Consider the following 20,846-nt stretch of genomic DNA (forward strand, 5'->3'; position numbering starts at 1 on the left):
TTAAGTTATAATTTATTCCTGATCTGGGGAGCGGTGTTCTATAATTTTATGGAGTATAAGACCTATAATATAATACCTACAATACCTATCTACCTAACCTTTTCATAATAGTGTTATTATTTATTATTGTAATTATTATATTTGTATGCTTTGATATCGGGTGATAGCCAATAGGTACATTAAACGTGAGAAATTATTATTTTAATATCAATTGACGTTTTTGAAAATAATTATTATTCTTAATTTTAACTTTTAAGTCGTTAAAAACAAAATTATTACTTTTTTTTTTTTTTCATTGAACAAAAATGTATATTTACAATCTGTATTTATGTGTAGTACAATAAGTAAATGGGATGTAGGTTGATTAGCGGGAGGGGGAAGTCACCTAATGATGGCGCCCCGAAATACAAAATGTATCTAAAAAAAATATATTTTTATCGTTGTTAACTTTTTTAATGACATAAATTTTAAATTCTTTATTCCAAATCAGATTAAATTTTAAGTTCTTCAATATAATAAAATCAAATTTTATTAGTAACTTATTAGTTATAACTTTATAAATTATAAATATTTAAACCTAGTCGAACGGAGTGAAGTTATATAGGACATAGGTGCAGGGAAACTCGTAAAATGTAGATGTTGATTGTTACTGCGCTCATCTAAATTCAAAACTTTAAATAGATACCTAGTCACCTAGGCACAAAGGTTCCTATAGGTTCTTATAAGTTATAACTAATAAATTACTTATCCGAAATTGATTTTTATTGACCAAAATATTTCGAATAATTTAGAATACCTACTCTGCTTTAGAATATGAAATTAAAAATGTTATGTTATCATTCAAAAAAGTAAAAAAGCTTAAAAAAAATTCAAAAAATATAATTTTTTCCGTTAACATTGTCTTGTAGGTATAACGACTTATGTAATTGAATATTTTCAAAAAGGTTAAGATTTCCTGAAATAAAGAGTGTTATATGTCACATACTTAAATGGATCATCTATTCACCTCGAATAAATGTATAAGCCCGGGCGGCAAACATCCGGCAGTCGTGGTGCTAACTGCTAACTGACTAAATGAGTATCTACTATCTACCCCCCTTATCAAAAAAAATAATATTTATAGTTTTGGGACTCCAAAATTGTCTATAGTATTGAAATAATTTATAATAAATATTCTGTATTTATATGTTTTACAATTCACATATTTATATTTATGTTTTTGTTAAAAATATAACTAGGTACCTATAGGTAGTTAATAAGTCTCTGCTCTTTTGAATTGTTTTTTGCGGTCCTTAAAAATCACCTCAAATTATGCGACTGGCAATTGCAGCCTGCATGTATGCCGTATATCAATATGCGAATTATAATAAATAAATAATATATATTATGCAAAACGATAGACTCGCGTATAACGGTATACTGTGCTACTGCAGATTGCAGTGGCCTGCAGACTGCAATATATTATGTTTCTGCAAACTGGTCCAAGTAGGAGTAGGTTATCTGCTAATAAATATAGTGTATACATGTATACTGCAGCTTGTATTACAATGTAGTATTAGTCCGTCGTTGTGGAGGGAAAGGAGTAGACCGCAGACGGCAGACCTGTTAGGGCGTTCGCATATATAATGACTAATCAGTATACTATTTACCTACAGCTATACAGGATGATTTATCGAGCATACTCAACCCCTTTTTTTTTTCAATAACGCAGATATTAAAAATCCGATTTTTGGATTTTTGGAATTTTTAATTATACTTAAAATCATATTTTTTAATTCTTCAATTTTTATACAAAGTATTTAAAATGTTGTATCAAAATAAAAACGAGTAGTTTTTGAGTTATTTAACTTAGTAGGTATTCCAAGAATAATAGACTCATGTATTTATAGGTTTGGAAGAAATATGGGGGCTGTAGTGATTTAAAATTTTTAAGATTTGACATTAATCCATCAATATTTATTATTTGTAAAAATGGTCCATGTATTATATATATAAATACATAGCCACATAGGTAATCCAATATTACCTACATCTATTTTATATTTTTGTAAAACCATTTTAAAGACTAATTATTATCCTTATAGTATAAACATTTTGATAACTGGAAAATTACTCGTTTGAATTTTGAATTAAGTACATACAAATGTTCAAAACAATTATCCACTAAATAATTTACAGTAAAAAACTAGGTTTATCTTTAAAAAAACCCAAGTTTGTATCGTCACAGGCACTCACAGCAGGACACTCCTTAACCATAAGTAGAACAACATTTTAAAATATGATCTTCAAGTATATTTAAAAATTCCCTAAGTCAGGATTCGAATGCATTTGTTATTAAACGAGAACATAGTGGTGACTGGTGAGTGGTGAGCATACTCGCGGCGAATCACTCGGTATATCTACCTAAATGTAATATATATGATTCGAGAACGACGCACGCTGGATCATTATACCGTAATTTTATATTATAATAGTATATCGGCACTTTTTTAATGATTCCCTCGTCCTTGTGACGTCCACGCCGTGCAGCCAAGAATCGTAGATCGCGCTATACCTATAATAATATTATGTTAGTATAATATTATGAGTTGTAACCGCGAGTTGTACCTATTCGCGTTGGGTGCCGACGACGACGACGCCGTATTCATTCGCTGCCGATAATTTAATGCGTATGGTTGCAGCCGACTCGCCTAAGGCTTACTTTATGTGTGCATAATAATTAATAACAACGTTACATCGAGGCGCGCATGCTAAAAAACGGTTAAATGTAAGTTAGGTGCCTACCTGTATAATATTATAACCAGCGAGGCCACAATTTTACCACAGCCGAACCACTGTCTTAACTATCATATTATATAGTAATAATAGTCCTAACTTATAAGCGGTACTTTGTACATACCAACGAATATTGTACACATCGCAGGCTCAGTTGGATTTTCGCGACGATACGGCCGAACCGGTCCACCAGCCCACGAAGCAGACTGAGCGGTGTGTATTTATCTACTGTTTTTTACTCCTCTTCAGCAATAGTTTAGTCTCCATTCGCCGTTTTACACGTATTATTTTAGATTTATTATAGGTATCTCAATACAACCGAATCCCAAGCGTATTACGTGTATGTAAAAATACTAAAAATATAATACAATATATTGTTGTATAATATAATAGGTAATATAATATAGTTAATTGGTAGTTATATTATATTACCTATACATATATTATTTATACAATATTGACACAGTTAAACCGTTGCGCTTATGATCGGTATTTATAATAATTTATATATTTTTTAACGCTGTGAAGAGACCTGTGTTATAAATGTCTGATGTAACAAAAACAACGATTCCGGTGCTGTTACAAGTTACCGTCGCTGAAGAAGAGCTGCAGCGCCTGCACGTGGAATCTACAGACAGTGTTCGCGACGGAGTTTCCGAGTCGGAGGATGATAATCTGACTGAAGTCGTGATTTCTGACAGTAACCCTGATCATTACAGTATGTAATTATACCTACTTTAATTACTTATTACGGGTCTAGAACGTTAAAATATGCTCTTTAAAAATGCAATTTTATGATATGCACTAGAATGCAGTAAAAGCACAAAAACATTTTTAAAACGGACATTTATAATTTGTATAAAATAATATAAAATTTACTTATATTAATAAATAATATCATTTTTTACACCTATGGTAACATTTTTTTTTGTCTGTACTTTAAAAACATTATATAGTGGAAAATATATGCTTCAATCTTAAACTTCAATGGTATAGTTTTCGGTAGCAAATTGAAGGTAGCTAGTTTATGATGTGGGGCCTAAGGGAATGGTGTTAAAAATAAATAAACTATACTGTAGGTACTTTTCTATACGAGCTTAGCTCAGTTGGTATTCGAAGTTTATTATTTCAGTTGGAAAACGGGACCATTTATGTAATACCAATTTTTGACAAATACATTTTGTTATTTTGTTGTAATCCAAAAAATATTCGAAGATCTTCGAGACTTGACAATTTTTGCATTAGACACGTATACCTACTATTATTCACTTAAACAATGGTTTTTTTGTAAAAATCGTGCATATTTATTATTTATAATGTTGATGAACTTCAAAACTCGAAAATGTTAAATGTTTACGAATAGCTAAAAATTGGGTCTAAATATTTTTAAAATTTCATTGTGTATAGAAAATGACAATTTAACTAGGTATTAGTGGATTGCTTCAAGTTTTTACGAATAATATTTTTTGTGTACCTATATAACAAATAATAAAAATCGAAACTGATTTTACGTACCTAAATATTCCTATTTCATCGTTTAATTTGAGTTTTAAGTTACCTCATTTGAAGTATTGATAATTTTTTAAAAAATATTTGCAGTGGACGTAATACAATACATTTTGTTCAAAAACATATTTTTTAAGGTCAGAAGATATACGATTTATAATTTATTTAGGTCAAACGTCGAAATCTGTAGATATCTATACATGTTATTTTGTAATGTTGTTGAATAGGTACTGCAATAGTTTTTGTATTTTGTTACTACTTTTTTATAAATATCATATTAAACTAGCTCACTATAATTTATGAATTTACGATATAATAATATATAATATAGAGGCTACTATACTGGCATACTGTTATATGTATTAATTATACAATTACTATTTTGATTATACATAGGTAGTAGTATTATACTATGTTTAAATGGATAATCAATAGTAGTACCTACCTATATTAATATTAGTTGATTTTTAAAATGTAAACGGTCACAGAACGCCCGTAGACGTAGAAGTAAGAATTTTACCGCTACCGCTGCAGTTTGTGACGACCTTTAGATTAGATAAATCAAAATCATTATTTACATATAAAATAGTATTAATTACATCAAAGATTTTTTAGACTTAAGTTATATTATATTAAATTTGATTATTATATTCAAATTAGATATGCTTTTTTACACATTCAGAAATAAAAATACTCATTAAAGTTAATAGGTACTAACTGCACACTTTCTGAAATTCATACATTAAAAAATAAAAAGTTATATATATTATATTGTTACTCACAAATAAAAGAAAATTGAGGAAATTTAAAGTTTTATTGTAGTACATTCGTGATAGTACCTAATATAGTAGGTATATATTTTTATTACTTATTTAGAAATATAGCAAATATTATACACAAAACATTTTTAGCAATACTTTCCTGAAAATATGATATAAACAAATTAACGGGTGATCGAGTAGCCATACATCGATGCCCCACCAGAAAAAAAATTTGGCCTGGTATCGCCCTTCTAATAAAATTATCTGGCGCTGCCACCCGTCACTGCAAGTATACAGTAAAGATTACCCATTTAAAAAATATATACATTTTACACATTACACATTTTGTGTAGTGTGTATAGTGTGTAGTGTGTACAGATAAGTATTTACCTTGTATAGATAACAAACCAAATTATTTAATTTCCTTGAAAACAGTAGATTATATATTAAAAATAATTAAAAATAATGAACATTCATTAAAGTAGACAAAGTTCTCATATTTTAAGAGGTCATATATTATATAGATACTGTTTTTTGACACATTATTATAGCTTTAGCTGTATAAATCACTACCTAATTTTTACATTAAAATGTAACATTTATTATTATATTACACGATCCGTATTAGGTTCATGGGCACCAGCCGGCAGCCATGTCTCCCACCCTCGCACTGGAATATATTTGATACTATGTTACTATGTTAGTAATAACTTACGCATAAATAATAAAAAAAAATTGAATTAGTTCTATGGTAATATATATTATGTATTATGCATACATTATAATATTTAATGAAGTACTTATATTAATTGTGTTCTCATCATGCAAAGAAATTATGTTTTATTGTATGGTAAATTGTATGAAAAATACTCCCCACCAATAGATGAAAGACTATAGCCGCCCATGATTAAGTATACAAATTACAATAATATAATATTTACTACCTAGTAATTATTAATATATAGTATATACACGTCTTATATACTTATATTGTCAATAACTAATAAGTGTAAGTGATGTGTGGTGAAGAAATATGAATGGTGGCCTGTTGAACTGATAACTATAACATAATTATTATTCATTTAATATTAATTAATGTGAAATAAAAAATGTGAACACCTATACCTTATTTAAAATTTATTTGAATACCTACGGTATACATTACCTATTATTAAATTCCAATAAAAAAACTTATAGTGAACAACCCATTGTGTTTAATTTTCAAAACTTAGGTATTAAAAATGTATTACTTGATTTTTATGAATTTCATAATAATTAAAAATATAAAACATTTTAAATATTTAAAACAATATAACTTAAATATTTATTAAAAAACTTTAAATGTGTATTTTTGATATTTTTAATTACACAGTACCTAAAAGTTTATCATATATATATATATATCGAAAATAAACTAAAATATAAAACTCGATAGATATCACAAAAATAGCCAAAATATTTTGAAATTTATAATATCATGTTTAGTTGATGCCCATATGTAAATATTTGGAGAAAGTTTCAAATCTAAAATTATTTATTTTTAAAATAAAAAAACAAAATTAATTTTGAAAACTGGTTTTACGCAGAAATCACGTTTTCCCACTAATTTAATTGTGTCTTATTTTACTTCTGACCCAAAAAGTACCAACTAGAAACAATTTGCTACCTACCAGAAATCACTCAGAGTTTATTTTTTGCGCATCATTAATATTCTTCTGGTAAAAAATTTGATTGGTCGTTTGCGCATCGTGTGTGTTAACAATATATTTTGATGAGAATTCTTTAATATACGGCTGAAAATCAAATGTCAAAAAAAAATGTAAACTTCAAACGCTCATAAACAATTAGTTTGACTTTCCAGTTAACTTTTTTTTTGTTAAAGTTATGAGGAATCTTGTGTTAATTTACATATCTGAGATATAAATAGAAAAAATGTTTATGAATTTCTAACTCAAAATATTTTGCAAATTTTGCAAATTTTACTTTAATGCTTCAAATGCTCATAAAAGAATATTGTGGAATTAATTAAACATTCAACTTTTTTTTTAAATTTTTATTAAAAAACACTATTATGAGGGACCTTGTATTAAATATTTAAATGTTCAAGTATTTTGATCAAGCAAAAATTATTTGTGAAAATGAGTAAAATAATCTAACATTATTCATACCTATAAATAGCTCATATAGAATCAAAATATTTTGAAAATTTAATAATATATATAAAATGGTATTATAAACATCCAGCCTCCAGGGTAAATTTAAAGTATCTAACTTTTAGAAACCTACACCAAAAACACAAGATTTTGTCGAAAGTAGTTTGATCAAAAAATCCTCGTTTTTCTTAATTTTTTTTTGTTTTTCCTGACACTTTTGAAAACTAAATTACTGAGATTTTAAAATTTGGCCGTCAAATTGTTGTACTAAATTCACTTTATCATCAAAAAAGATGTTAAAGTTGAAAATCGAAGCGTTTTTTCTACTAGGAAAAATGTTTTCACTTTACAGACAAAAAATACACACATTATTGTAAAATCAATACCTTTATTGCTCCCCATACTCTATAGTCGCCTTAGAATCTAAAATGACATGGTATTGATTGCAATCTTAATGCATTTTTCATGTATTTAACTATTAACCGTCATGTAAGTGTAACTTGTAAGAATGTATTCGATATTGTATATAATTTGGTATTTGCATCACCCCTACCTATATAATCATTAGTAATCAATTTCAAATACAACAGTGTGCACTACGGAAAATCAGAAAACTAGCCACTGGGAGTACCTATATATCAGGTTCAAAATGGTTTATATTCAAAAATAACTATATTTTAAATATTTAAAATTCAAATAATTTTGTATTTTTTTAAAAATCTTTTTATACCTAATAAAAGTTATGCGCACACGGCCTATAAATAAATCTTTTACAAACGTTAGATCTATGTAATATGATTTGTATTAATTTAACACATTTAATAAGACTGTTTCAGAAAAAATCGTTGTTTTCATAAATATTTGTTATTTTTACAATTTTTGTAATTTTTATTGTTTTTTTTTTAAATTATTATTCTATTATTATTATTGAATTTACACTTCAACGTCTTTGATCTATTCGTTATTTGTTACTTGTATATTTGCAACATAATCTTTCTTTGATGATAATTTAAAATGTAATAGCTCTGAAATCAAGCATGAAGCACTTAATTTAGATAATAAAAAAGCTCTAGAGTTTCGAGCGGCATCAATTCAATCAAAGAAAATGAAAACAGTTATTTTTTTAACACATTTAACAATGAATTTCTTGTATTATCATTTGTATAGTGTTTAATAGCATCTCTCTATAGATTGGAAATTGATTGTACTTTCGATAAATATATATTATTATATAATAATTTAATTTTTGGGTACCTAAAACAATTGTTTATTTGAATTGTAAACAATTGATGAATTGTAATTATTGTGCGTTACTTGTGTTGTTCGTTTAAGAGGATGTCGTATCCGCATGTTTTGTCTCTGCCTTGTTATGCGAGTATGTAAAATATTTTTATTTTTAAAATGCTCATCATTCACTTTAAAATTATAATATCGTAAAAAAACTAGGTGAGAACTGAGAACACAGATAATTTTCTTACCTAAAATTTGATAAGAGGTTAATTCACTCCTTAGATCATATACCATATACTATATAGTATTATGATCTAAATTTTACTCTAATATCAAAACTAACTGCACACTATTGAAACTGCTGAACGAAAATGTTGTATGTCGTATGAGTGTAAGACGTATCAAATGTTCGTTCACTGCTTGCTTCAATAGTGTGCTGTTATATTTTTGATATTAGAGTGATTTGACCTATTATCAATGTTTTATATTATAACATGATCTGTGCTTAAGCTTTTGCTTTTATTCAATATTTTAATTTTCAAGCGAGATATGAGTATTTTTAATTTTTGATATTTCACATACCCATATCTTGCTTGAAAATGAAAATTTCAAAAAATCGGATAATATTCTTACATAAAAGTTTTATAATAGGTCAATTCACTCTAGTATCTAAACTAACAGCATGCTATTGAAACTAGTGAATGATAATTTGCCATGTCGTGTGTCTGTAAGACGGAGACAACAATTGTATGGATAGCGTCCAATTAATGTTATGTGTATGTGAGGAAGCATATCACTGTAAAGTACGGGGAAGTCTCACACACGTAATTTAATAAATAATAATAATAATTGCCTAAATTAAACTCCCTAAGTCCGGTACGTAATTCAATCCGCAATTTCACAATAATTGTTTGTTGTTTTGTATTTTTTAATCATGATTAAAAATAATATACATTATTTAAGATTTTAAATATTTTTACTAATTTACTATTACTTATATAATAATACTAGCTGAATATGTGCACTTCGTTGCCTGTTAAATGTACCAACTCTATATGACTCAAGCTTTGTTCAATTCGCCATTTAATATTCGGTGTATGGTGTTTAAAATGAATCTTAACTTTTCCGTTGCCCGGAATAAAAATTCCGATTCGCAACAGTATATTATCAGGTAGGCAATCTACCTGCGGTAGATCGCGGACCCCTAGTTTGTACGTAAGTGTATGATTTAACTCTAAAGTACCAAAGTTATATCAAGTTTGTCGTATTCTACATTTCTACCTATGGTGGATTAATATAATCAATTAATACAAAATTCTAACCTAACCTGTTGCGTCACTGTTGTATTTTTGACATCCAGATTTCCTGCTTTCCGGTGGATTTTCCTAAAATTTTGTTTCATAATAACCTTCTCCATGATATACTCTTTCGTTTAAGATGTGATAAGTAGGTAGTTCCAGAGTTGATCCTGTACAAAGTTTTTCAATGAGACTGTTGTGCGACATAATTACGTGATCGTCGGCCAATATTCTGTCGTCTTGGTCGTGGCTTTTTTTACACCTAAATCCATACAATTGAAATTGAATAAAAATCAATCTCATTTAATCTCAAACTAATTAATATTTATCTGGAAAATAGAATTGTTGTTGTCATATTATGCATGTGCAGCTGTACGATATATTTACTGCACAATGCGATAATGAAATCGAATGTGGCGCACGATTTGTTGTAAAACTGTAGAAAAAAAACGAAAAAAAACAAATTAATTAATTTCCATGGTTTCCATGGTTTCCACGGTTTGCACTTAAATATATACAAAAATAAATATCGCCATTTCGCCAGGTGTGCACTTAAAAGGCCATAACTCCGGAACCACTTATCGCACAGCATACAAACTTCACAGAAACCATCTACATATCAATCTTAATATGCCCTGAAATTTTTATCGACATCGGTTCGGTGGATCTTGAGTTATAAAATTTATTCAAAATGTACAATCATTTTTATATATATAGATAGAGACTATTTTTTCATTGCATATGCAATCACAATTTATTATTAATATAGGTGTTTACTATTTAACCATGTAAGCTACATACGCCTTACCTACATATTTTATTATGCATTATTGCATTATGATTTAGGGATCATGATTGATGATAGCTTGAAAAAATGATGTTAATAATTAATATTTGTTAAAATATAATATAGCTCATATTCTTCCCCAACATATATTATACTAGGATATTCATGATGTAAAAAATTACATCAATATCATAAGGTGTAGGTATACAAATTACCTACTTAAAATTATAAAAGTAATCGAAAAACAACAATTTTAAATTTTAAATATAATTGACCTTCAATTGTAAATATTGTAAGACTGTAATTATTTACAATATTTTTTGTATATAATATTAGACTTGTTGCAAACAACTAAACATGTATTTGGTGTCTTATTAAATGGTAAAATTGCCCTTGAATCTTTACGTAAACATAGGATTCTAAGTCATTTGCGCGCATGCTCCATGGCAAACAGTGACCTGTAAGTGAATAGTGGGATCAGCCGGTTTTCATTCCTTGTATTTTACTATACCTATCCTGTAACTTCAACTACCAAGATACTCATACAATTGTTCAATTCAACATCAGATTTCTTACGTATACTTCATACACATGAGCTATTTTAAATCGAACGCATTCGTGTACTTATAGTGTTTTTATGTAGTTCATTTTTTTTCTAGGTATTGTGTCTAATAAATTCACTCACGAATATCCTCTATCCGCACCGACGAATAATTCTATACCTGGTATGTATATTTTATCGTTTATATAATATAAATTAAGGTATATGTTTTAGGTACTTAATTAGAATAATTAGATATTTAAACAAAATTCAATTATATATATATAATAGCTATATATAATCTCAACATAGTTTTTCCCTTAAGTAATTATTTAGTTAATATTATTATAATTTATTAGAACACTTATAATATTATATACTGGTCTATTATTTCATCTAAATAGTTTAGGCAAAGAATGTGTTTACGTAAAGTAAGTACATACCACATACTTAAGGACTAAACATTTTTCTTTAGAATATTTTAGTAATTATTTGTTGAATAGGTATTTTATATTTTGTGTAGGTAGTTAATTAAACTATTACATTGATTTGTAACTCATTGATACGTGTATTTTTTATTGAAGCCCTATACCTATCACGACACGAATATAAGCATTTATAACATAATACTATCATAATATTTCACCTCAAAATATTGATTTAAAATTACCATGGATATAGCTATTATTCTGAGTTAATTTTAAAAGATCAATACATACATAATACATGCATATCGTATTATCGTATATACAAATTAAGTGTTCCGATTCTGAATTTCTGATTTTTAAATTTCAAAGAATATGCATCTTCTACAACGATACAATGAACCTTCAAAATTCCCGTGATGTGGCTTATTAAAAAGCACCTCTTGAAAACTGTAAACACTATATATCTATAGGAATAATACCAAGTCACCTAGATAACCATGTCAATGATTTCTACTTTTTTTTAGTTTGCAAATTTATTATAAACAAATTTTAAACCTGCACGATGGCCTTCGTGTGGATCGCGGAAGGAAATCTAGTAATAGTGAGATACGAAAAATTATAAATACGAATTATAATTATTGATAAATGATCAAAGTATTTTAATACTGCAATAATATATTATGTATTTATGTACGAAGCTTGTCAGGTTATCGTCTCCCACTAATAATACTATATGTATTATAACAAATATAACGTACCTAAGTATTTAGTCTAGAATCTGGATATCAGATAATATAATAGTATAGGTATATACAATATACTATATTTTATAGCGAGTGACAAATGACAATCTATTGCGTACATTTATGCATTAGCATTACATATGCTTTGTACAACATTGCTTAATTTTTTAGATCAATATTTATATTTATTATTTATAGTTATAAATTTATTTAAACAATAAACTATTGCAATTTCAATATTTTATTAAGTTCAGATAACAATGTTTCAAAAAAGTTCTGCAACAGATAAAAATAAAAATTGCAATTAATCAAAAAATTAAAAACAGAAAAAATACAGACATCGAGTGATTGTTTACTGAGGTGAATGGTTAAATAATATTGTTAATTTGAAAACAATGAATCATCACATTTTCAATCAATTTTTTTAGCGAATAAGCACATGTTGACATTTCTCAAACTAAGTATGCTTGCATATAAACTGCATATCATCAAAAAATATTCACAGTTATTGTCTGTTATCGTCAGTTTTTCATTATATTTTTATACAATTTAAAAATGTGACCTTAATACTATCCAGGATCGATTCGTGATATTTAAAGGGGTTTGATTAAACTTGTCATGCACTCGCCTTGGTCGCCTACTACCCGAAAACATATTAAATTTCTTCTTAAAATTTAAAATGGCATACGAAATACAGTAGTTTATACACAATATAGGTATTACTATTGTCGTCGTAATATAAAATAATATAAATCACTTTTTAAACTTCTAAGTTCAAACTCATTGTAATAAATAATAGGTATATAGGTAGTCATGATAAAGTATACATAATTCATAATATAATTAATTATGTATATATACGCAGTGGCAGAATGTCAATACACTGTAAATATGCCAATAAACCATTATGGCTCTTGTCAAATAAATGGTTTAAAATAATGAATTATAATCCAACCATATTTTAGGCAATGTTAAAAAAATAACTTATCCTGTTTACAGACTATCACAACGAGACAAAATTATAAAGTATAAATATACAATTGAAAATGTATAGGTACCACATTATTTGTTAGTATAAAATAATACCTATATAATATTGTAAAATACTAAAATGACTCACTGACTATATGAAAACTATATAGTATCATTAGCATGTAGGTAAATACAAAAAAAGTGGGCAAGTGGGTGTCGCTCTGCTGTACAGAAGGTTACAAGTGGGTCACTGTAATTGATGGTGTTACATTTGAATTGATATTACTAAGGATATTTAATGATATTAAGGTGGAATAAATAAATTTATATATAACCTATTTACATGGAATCTTATTTTAAATTTTCAATCCTTAGCTATAGGTATAGAAGTAGAACATTTTATAAATGTTTAATTACAAAATAATTATTAAATTTTAAATGTTCCCACATCCGACACAGTTAAATATTTAGGATTAATTATATTTAGGATTTTAATTATATTAATTATATTTAGGATTCCTTGATAAAAGATTCATATGGAAGAAACACCTCCAAACCAAACGACTAACCTTAAACAATCGCATGCGCATGCTCAGACCTTTGCTAATCAAAATTAAGAACTCCACTCTAAACACCACGGACTAATGTCTAAGATATATCTTAGTCCGTGCTAAACACCAAACCACAGAATAGATGAAATGACCGGTAAACGGACGTTTCGCCCCCGCCGTTTCGTCCCCGTCAAAAAAACCAGTCCACGGACGTTTCGTCCCCGGCAATTATTGAGATAGGACGTTTCGTCCCGGAGAGTTATTAGCCATAGGACGTTTGGTCCCCGGCATACTTTGATAATCTAATTGCATTAATTTTTACTGAACAATTTAATCTTTAAATGACAATACTACAAACTATACAAATACATAATCACAATTGTATTAAGTTAACACAAAATGTAGTAAAAATTAATAAATTAAAATTAAATAGGTACTATAATAGATATTAAGATAAACTATATATTTATTTTTAGGTCATCTGACTTATGTTTTTTAAATAGTATAAAATGTCATTATCATCTATCATCATTATATTGAAATCCCGTGCAATATGATTGCAATTTCTTTTCTTTAAAACTAACTATTTTCGGTACATTTATTATTTCATTTTGTTTTTGTACCAATTCAGTCGTTGCAGACGCATTGCACATCTGCATTGATTCAATTAATATATACAAGTTAGGATGTTTAATTCTTACAATATTTTTTAATTTATTGTTGAACTTTTCTGACACGTTGTTGGTCCGACCATATCCTTCTTCTTTATTACTTACCTATAGCCTATATTATAGGTACTGTATTAGCAGTACCTATTGTAAAAAATACTTTTTAAAAGTATTTAAATAATTACTCAAATACTCTTAAAATAAAGTAATTAAATAATTATATAATATTACATTGTTATAATTTTAAAAACCACGACGACATGGTATTTTTATTTAACAAGAATAATTATAAGTAGAAACAAATTAAGAATTAAAAGAATAAAAAAAAGTATTTAATAAAATATTTGAATAATTTTACTCAAATACTTTACAACACTATATATTAGACATTACAGAATTGTTCATTAAAAATAAATACATTTAGATTATCAAAGTATGCCGGGGACCAAACGTCCTATGGCTAATAACTCTCCGGGACGAAACGTTCTATCTCAATAATTGCCGGGGACGAAACGTCCGTGGACTGGTTTTTTTGACGGGGACGAAACGGCGGGGGCGAAACGTCCGCGATTCGAAATGACCAAACTAAATAATCTATAAAGCGCTACTCAAACCAATCTGGACATATGGACTTCAATTGTGGGGTGCAGCAAAAAAAATCTAACACTATAAATTCCAAACTTTATAAAACATATCACTCCGACGATTATCCAATGCTCCACCCTATATTTCCAACCATGCTCTTCATAATGATTTCCTTATGAAAACAATAGATGAGGAAGCATGCACTTCCTACAAACGATTTCATAAACGAATCCAAACTCATCCTAACCCTCTCATAAAAGATCTTTCCATCCTTACTCTCCCAGGAAATCTTAACCACAGATTAAAAAGAAACTGGTGCCGTGACCTTTCACAAAACTTGTCGAACGTCTCATGGTCAAAAAAAAAAAATCTAACTAATCAATAGCCAAGAGTCACTAATGGGTGGTTGCTTAATTCACAACTTTCGTGTCATTTAAATAACTCTCAGCATATAACTTATTGTGCAAACCTGTATAGATTGTTTATTTAAAAAAAAAAAATAATAAAAAATTTTTAAATGTGTTAATTTTGTCATAAATCAAATTTTAAATGATTATAAAAAAAATTGTGCCTATATATTTTTAATATTTTTCAACTGCTATTGTAACAATATATGAGGATCCTTGCATTAAATTTTCACGCTTTTTATCCTTCAAATAAAATTGTATTGTTATTAATAGAAAAAAAAAACTAAAAAAATTGAAAACTGGCAATGTCCGTAAACAGCTCAAAAAGAGTCAAATTATTTTAAAAATTGTATAGTGTATAGAAAATGCTAATATAAACATTTAGTGACATTTTCAAGTATCTACAGTCATTCGTTTTTTAATTACATTAAAATAAGAAAATCGTTACTTAAGAAATCGAGTGAATATCAAATGTTGTAAAAATATGAATTTCAAACGCCCATAAAAAATTAATTTGACTTTCTTGAAGACATTATTTTTTGATAAAGGTAGACAAACTTATGAGAAATCTTGTATTACATTTTCATATCTGAGATTTAAAATTTGATTTGATTTAAAATGAAATTTTTTATGAATTTCTAACTCAAAATAATTTGCAAATTTTCGTCATTTTTACGTATTTTGTCAATATTTGAACTTAAGATGCTTATAAAAAAAAAAATGTGCTTATGGATTTTTAATTTTTTTCAACCAACAAATAAAATTTTATTAATATTTATAGAAAAAAAAACAAAAAAAAAATGGAAACTGAAAATGTCCGTAAATAGCTCAAAATAAGTCAAAATATTTGGAAAATGTTATGGTGTATAGAAAATGCTAATACATATAAACATTAAGTCAAAATTTCATGTACCTACGTCATTTGTTAAAGAGTTTCACCAAAAACCAAAATCGATTTTCTAGAAAACAGATTTTGCGTAAAAATTCCCGTTTTTCCTTAATTTTTCTTTTGTTTTTCACGGTGCTTTTGAAAACTACTGGGAAACTTTTACTTTTGACCCCCCCAAAGTACCAACAAGATTCATTTTCCTATCAGAAAAGATACTGTTGAAGAAAATCTAAGCATTTTTATTGCCCTAAAAGGTGATGACAGACACAAAAAAAAAAAAATGAAAAAAAAAAACACACATCATTGTAAAATCAATACATTCATCGTTTCACTCATGCAGAATCTAAAATCTATAATATAGTGAAATTATATTAACGATACAGACATACAGTTAATAATTGTATACCTATATGAATATTTAAACTGCAAGTATATACTTCCATCATCTATGTTTTTATTAATCAATGATAATTTATATAATGGTAATGTAATGTGATCAAATGTCCGATAAAAATATGCACCAGTAGAAAGTTCAAATTTGATAAAATAAATGTAATAATACTCCTTAAAATAAGCTTTTATTACCCTGTTTTTACAATTTGTAGGTATGTTTAGGGGGTTGGAGGGCTTTAAAAAATACGGCTTTGGGTGTATACTGTATATAGGGATTTTTTCGATTCATTAATAAAATAGTGCCGTTTATTAGCTAGGCTGCCGCTGCGGATTAAGTCTAGTCACGCCTATGAATGATACTTATTACTCAGCAAATTTTTATATAAGAGAACACATTACATATTTGTTTTACGTGTTCTTTAAATGGCGTATATACTCGCCTGACGCATGCAATATACCATGCGCGTCTCATTGTGAACAGGTGTACAGCGTAACTGCGTAAGTGAGATTATATTAGCCTCAAGATCGTTACATTAATATATTAAATTATTTTTAAATCATTGTACTTATTTTATAAATTTCGTATTTTTTTTTATATATTATAATTATTTTTTAGATTTTGAGTTGAGCGATAAATGTAATGGATATATATTGATGCTCTTTAATTCTTAAGATATTTTTTAAAGTAGAATAATGCTTCGATCTTCAATATTAATGGTGGTTTCTGGTATTAAATTGAATCTAGTTAGGGAGTCAAACGTAGAAAATGTCCAGTAATATTTTAGAAATAGGTAATCGGAGAAAAAAAATTTTGGCTGCACCAAGTATAGTATAGATGAGTTTTATGTTTTATTTTAAACCATCAACATCCCAATCGGAAATTTCTGTCTTACGCCGACACCCACAAAGGGCCCAGTAATGCGCCTGTATTATTTACCCAATAATTGGCTAGCCCTTATATGGACACATTATTGTATCTAGTACTACAATAGCACAGAAGAGCCAGTACTGGCATACTTGCATACTTTGGATATACCGAATGAATAGTGAGCAAGGACCAGTCAGCAAAGGTGGGCAAGTTAATGGAAATAATTAACTCAAGTTAAGTTAAGTTAAGAGGACACAAGATCGATAAGTTACAAGTTAACAGTTACAAAATTATAAATTTAACTCGATAAGTTAAAAGTTAGAAAAAAATTTAGAAAAAAATATTAACTTAACTCAGTTTAAAAAAAGTTAGTCAATTTTTTTTTTCGTTAGTATGTAAATCACATAAAGAGTGAATGTGTCTTTCTAGTTTCTAATTTATAAATTATAAAAAACAATTTTATTGAACTTTTTTCATATATAGCAATTTATATTATGTCATAATACGTGAAGATGAGTACACGACCTTCATAATATACGTATATTATAAGTTATATAATGTTGAAACATATAACAATTGTTAATTTGTAATTTAAAATTATTCATTTTATTAAAAACATTTATAATTGCAACTCACATAATATATAATTTACAACTTAATAAAATATATTAATATACACAAAATTATGTTATCAAGATAAAGAACAGAAATGTTTGTGTTTTTGTATTGGATTATTTTTATTTTATACTGATATAGTAATATTTACGTATAAACGAAAAATTTCAAAATGTTTTTAACTTGATGGATTTTTTTTTAAATAAACTGAGAAAAGCTAAGTTATTTCAACTGTAAATTAAACTAGTTAAGTTTAAAAGTTTAAAAAAAAATTAACTTTTTAACTTAACTTTAACTTTTTAACTAGTTGATGCCCACCTTTGACAGCCAGTGTATCTTAAAGTAGTGCCAAGCGTTGGCTGAATGCTGGCATGTTACGGGCTCGATAACATAATTATATAAGTATAAATTAATCTGTGAGCCTATCAGACTAAATATATAGGTAATACTACTGTGGCTCTGTGTTATTAATAAAATAATATTCAGAGCAGGACGTTACAGCCGAATATGTTGTTATTCGTTCCACAAACGTAGAACATAATATATTAGAAAATAATTTAATACAATTTGTATCATGAATGAATTGATTTTGTTATGACATGTGTTTGAAAAAAAATATTGTGACTGTCATCAAAAAAAAAATTAAGGAAAAACTGGAATTTTTACGCTAAATTAATTTTGGTTTTTGGTGTAACTCTAAAACAAATGACCGTAGAAACATGCGGTTTTCACTGTTTGTTTATGTTAGTATTTTCTATACATGATAAAATTTAAATAAAAAATTGATTTGTTTTGAATTGTTTACGGACATTTTCAGTTTTCAATTCTGAGTGGAGCGAGCTAGGAATCTAGTGGTTTTACAATGGTGTTTATTTTTTTTTTTTTTTTTTATCCTGTATACAAAATTTCTACCAGAAAGAGTGCTTCGATTTCAAAATATAGTAACTTATCTTCTAGCAAATTGGATCAAGATGGTACTTTAGAGAGGTAATTTCTCGATTTTCTCAATAGTTATTTAATGCCATGGGAACAACTACCGACAAATTACAAAAAACCACTAAAAATTGGATTTTAATTTCTAACGCTTTGTTTATCACCATAGCAACGAATAATAAAAAATATAATATTATAAATAGGTAAATTTATAGGTAATATATAAATTACTTAATTTACAATAATATCATCAAATATAGATACTTAGTAATATCATAGGCTGACTGACCGTCTAGTATCTACGCTCAGAATCGTTTTCTTATACAATAATATTATATCATTGAATTCAAATTTAACACCATCCATTAAATTGACCCACTTGCAACCTACTGTACGGCAGAGTAACACCCACATGCTCACATTTTTATTATATAATCAATTATATTACTAAGTACCTATATTTGATGATATTATTGTGAATAAATTCATTTATATATAACCTATTTAGGTGGAACCTTGTTGTAAGTTTTCAATCCTTAGCTATAATTGAACATTTAATACATTTTAACTACAAAATAATTATTTAATTTTAAATTTGATGAATTTTGTCAAAATTCTATCTTTAAATGCTTATAAAAAAAAATGTGCCTGTGTATTTTTAATATTTTTAACTGCTATTTTAACAATATAGCAGGAGCCTTGTATTAAATTTCCACACTTTTTGGCCCAACAGATAAAACTTTATTGATATTCATAGACAAAAAAACTAAAAAAATTAGAAACTTAAAATGTCCATAAACACCGCAAAATAATTTGAAAATGATATGGTCTATAGAAAATGATTATATAAACATTCAGTCAAAATGTCATGTGTCTACGGTTATTCGTTTTTGAATTACAACAAAATAAGAAAATCGATATAGGTACAAGAGAAATCGAGTGAATATATTCAATGTTGTAAAAATTTGAACTTCAAACGCTCATAAAAATTAAATTTGATTTGCTTATCGACATTTTTTTTTTTTGTTAAAAGGTAGACAAACTTATGAGGAATCTTGTATTACATTTTCAAATTTTAGATTTAAAAATAAAAATTTTAATGAATACTTAACTTAAAATTTGTCAAAATTTGTATTTTCAATGCTTACAAAAAAACTGTGTGTAAGGATTTTTAATATTTTTTAAACGTCATTTTAACAATACACTAGGAGCCTTGTATTACATTTTCAAGCTTTTTTACTCAACAAATAAAGTTTTATTGACATTCATAGAAAAAAGACTAATAAAATCGGAAACTGAAAATGTTCTTAAACAGTTCCAAACAAATCAAACATTTTGACCTCCCCAATGCACCAACTTGATTCACTTTCCTATCGAATAAGATACTAAGAGAATACTTTAAAAGAAAAATGGGTTAATCTAATTTGAAAAAAATCAATATTGCTACGGGAGACGGGAGACTACTTCAATTTTTGGTATTCAAAATCTAAGTTCTATAAAATATTGTCCTTAAGTATACCAGCCACCAGGATTCAGGACTCTGAATTTGATCAAATTAATTAATAAAGAAAAAAATGTGAGTAAGCTTATTTGATGTATCACCCTGTGTATTGTTTAATACCACCTAGCTTCATGAAAATAATATTGACTACTGAGATATTTGGATTATGAAAATATTTAGTCATAACTTATAATTAAGAGGACGTCGCACTCACATGAGTCTGGAGTCATGACATGTTGTCT

General features: G+C 27.4%; 1 protein-coding gene across 5 annotated transcripts in view; it reads left to right on the forward strand.

The window, feature by feature from the left end:
• The first annotated feature begins 2,456 nt into the window (after positions 1 to 2,456).
• Positions 2,457 to 20,846, forward strand: part of LOC100168209 (aldehyde dehydrogenase, dimeric NADP-preferring) — a 28,795-nt gene continuing 10,405 nt past the window's right edge. For 2 of the 5 annotated variants that reach the window (XM_008189373.3, XM_008189370.2), the window contains exons 1-3: positions 2,457 to 2,988; positions 3,304 to 3,493; positions 11,170 to 11,235. In XM_008189373.3, coding sequence (XP_008187595.2) covers positions 3,319 to 3,493; positions 11,170 to 11,235 — 241 coding nt within the window. In that variant the 5' untranslated portion in view covers positions 2,457 to 2,988; positions 3,304 to 3,318. Of the gene's footprint in view, positions 2,989 to 3,073; positions 3,116 to 3,303; positions 3,494 to 10,972; positions 11,087 to 11,169; positions 11,236 to 20,846 lie in introns of those variants that run through there. The other 3 variants (XM_008189372.3, XM_016808086.2, XM_008189375.3) reach the window with 3 other exon arrangements.

Source organism: Acyrthosiphon pisum, chromosome A1, assembly GCF_005508785.2.
Source record: "Acyrthosiphon pisum isolate AL4f chromosome A1, pea_aphid_22Mar2018_4r6ur, whole genome shotgun sequence".
Lineage (NCBI taxonomy): Eukaryota > Metazoa > Arthropoda > Insecta > Hemiptera > Aphididae > Acyrthosiphon > Acyrthosiphon pisum.